Genomic DNA, 2,876 nt, shown 5'->3' with positions numbered 1-2,876 from the left:
TGAATAGGTTTACATTGCAAGCATAAGTAATATTATAAATAAGCTGGAAGTCCTAAAACAATCCTTATTCTTCCCTCCTCCATCTCAACTTCTCACTTCCTGTGTGCCTGCCTTTCTCTTATCTACTAAAAATATAGTCACTGAATTAGTTTGGGAACAATGATATTAGTTTCATTATAAAATTATAAAGCAATTTCTCCAAGAAGTGTTTTGTCCTACTTATAAATTTTACTTATAAATAAGTAAAATACAAACTGTGTGAATCTAATATCAAGGGGTTTTTTTTGGAAAATGTGATGAAAAATGTTTACTAAATATGTTTTAAGAGAATAACTTAGGCAGAGAGTGTAGCTTGGTGAAGGCACTTGCACAGCATGTACAATGAACTGGGTTCAATCTCCAGAAAGAATAGGGATGCTAATAGTTAGACATGCAACTCAAGTCCAGCTGACATGCAAAGATACTATCCAAGATGCATCTCCTCCTTTGAAATAAAAAGAGGTTGATGATGTTTTGGGTACATAAGAAACTAGCACTTTATTTCCTAACTTTTTTTCCCTAGAATCAGGAATGGTTGAAGAAAATTACACCATGAAACGTGAATTTATCCTCACAGGATTTACAGACTCTCCAGAAATGAAGGCCCTTCTCTTTGTGGTATTTTTTGTCATCTATCTGATCACCATGGTAGGGAATATGGGCCTGATGATTCTGATTTCCAAAGAACGTTCTCTTCACACACCAATGTACATCTTTTTGGGCAACCTGGCTCTTGTGGATTCTTGCTGTGCCTGTGCTATTACTCCTAAAATGCTGGGGAACTTTTTTTCACAGGACAGAATAATCTCTCTGTATGAATGCATGGCACAGTTTTATTTTCTCTGCACTGTTGAAACTGCAGACTGCTTCCTTCTGGCAGCAATGGCCTATGACCGCTATGTGGCCATATGCAACCCCCTGCAGTACCACACCATGATGTCCAAGAAGCTCTGCCTTCAGATGACTGCAGGAGCCTTCATAGCTGGAAACCTGCATTCCATCATTCATGTGGGGCTACTATTTAGACTGGCATTCTGTGGGTCTAATCACATCAACCACTTTTATTGTGACATTCTTCCTTTGTACAGACTCTCCTGTGTTGACCCCTATGTCAACAAGCTTGTACTGTTTGTCTTTTCAGGCTCAATTCAAGTGTTCACAATAGGCAGTGTCCTCATATCTTACCTTTACATTGTTTTTACAATTTTCCAAATGAAATCCAAAGAGGGGAGGATCAAAGCCTTCTCCACCTGTGCATCTCACTTTCTGTCCGTTTCCTTATTCTATGGCTCTCTGTTCTTCATGTACATTCGGCCAAATTTGCTAGAAGAAGGAGATAAGGATATACCGGCTGCTATTTTGTTTACAATAGTGGTTCCCTTGCTGAACCCTTTCATCTATAGCTTGAGAAACAAAGAAGTAAAGAATGTTTTTCAAAAAATGCTGATGAAAAAACTGATCACAAGAAGTTTTAAACAGGCATCTGCTATAGCTTAAAGACCCGATTCAGCACAAAACTTCACCTGAAAGAACACAGAGGACATGCTAAAGTGTCATAATGCTACCAAGGTAAACAGCAGTGTGCCAGGTGGAAGCAGAGTTAAAGGCATGGGTCTTAACAGGAAATGGGGGTGGGGGAATGAAATGTAAACTTTGAAATTCAAATACCCAAATAGTCTGCTGGCAAGCCCATGGCCTTTATCAAAGTTGGGGATGGTTCCAATTCAAAAGACAAGAATAAACTATAAACTGCCATCATATAAGCATTTTAATAATTTGCTTCAATAGCCTAGGCAAGCTTAGGTGAAATGTCACCAAATACAGGCATTTAAAAGCAAGAGTAATAAAACAGAGGTGGGTCAACACTGAAGAGCTGTTCTGAAGCATTCAGAGAATATTATTCTGATGAAGATGCAATCAGTGAAGAAGTGGATGCACTCCAAGTAAATATTAAATGTGTGTATCCAACTTGTGATCAGAATGCATGACTAATTCAGAATGTTCACTTGAAGAGAAGCTAGCTTTAAAATGTTTTTTTTAACTCCCGTGTGTTTCAATAAAATGAAATTCTAGACAATTAAATCTCATGCAGAATTGAGAAGCTTTGTGGTCAAGTAATAAGGCTAAAATTTTCTGCACCCCTTCACAAGAGATGAGGAAGGGGTCTAACATTGGGATGGTACTTGGTGTATGTTATATGAACACAAGAAGGAAGTATCTGGGTGATGAAATGTGGATAGGGATGATCTTTTAAGAACCCTCTTTTGTTAAAAATAGAAAATTGTAGAGTAGAAATGGAATCTAATTATCTTAATGCACCATCACAAAATAATCGATTTCCTACTTCTCACAGCACACATTTGTTGAGATCTTTCCATGTGGGATACATCAGTGATTAAACCCATCAGTCATTCTTGCTAACAGAACAATTGTGACTAATTTTGTTACTAACACTATATCAAAGATGACACATATCAAGTGCAACAAAAATTCTTCTTTCCACCTTCTCTCTTGATGCTCTGAGGTCACAGCTAATTTCCCAGAACAGAGAACAGAGAACAGAAGCCACTGCCTCAGACTACCCAACCACCAGAGCCTGACTTCATGGTAAAAAATAAACACGTTGAGTCTATTGAGAAAATGTAGTCATAAAACAGATAAAAACATTTATAATACCATAAACTCATGAATAAAAAATCATTTTGTCTCTCTTTATAAGCACTAGGAAAATATAATAATGTAGCTCATCACAATTATACTCAGGTGTCTCAGGATTTCCTTGGTCATTTAAAATGAAACACTTCAGTTTAGGATTTACTCAACCCTACTCCAAGCAA

The 2,876-nt window shown here is 37.3% G+C and overlaps 1 protein-coding gene across 1 annotated transcript; it reads left to right on the top strand.

Annotated features, from left to right (window-relative positions):
* The first annotated feature begins 570 nt into the window (after positions 1-570).
* On the top strand, positions 571-1,536 carry LOC127227308 (olfactory receptor 5K1). Its single transcript, XM_051191630.1, has one exon. The coding sequence runs from the start codon at positions 571-573 to the stop codon at positions 1,534-1,536; it is 966 nt and encodes a 321-aa protein (XP_051047587.1).
* The last annotated feature ends 1,340 nt before the right edge of the window (positions 1,537-2,876 follow it).

Source organism: Phodopus roborovskii, unplaced genomic scaffold, assembly GCF_943737965.1.
Source record: "Phodopus roborovskii unplaced genomic scaffold, PHOROB, whole genome shotgun sequence".
Classification (NCBI taxonomy): domain Eukaryota; kingdom Metazoa; phylum Chordata; class Mammalia; order Rodentia; family Cricetidae; genus Phodopus; species Phodopus roborovskii.
This window is presented reverse-complemented; position numbering and strand designations above follow the sequence as displayed.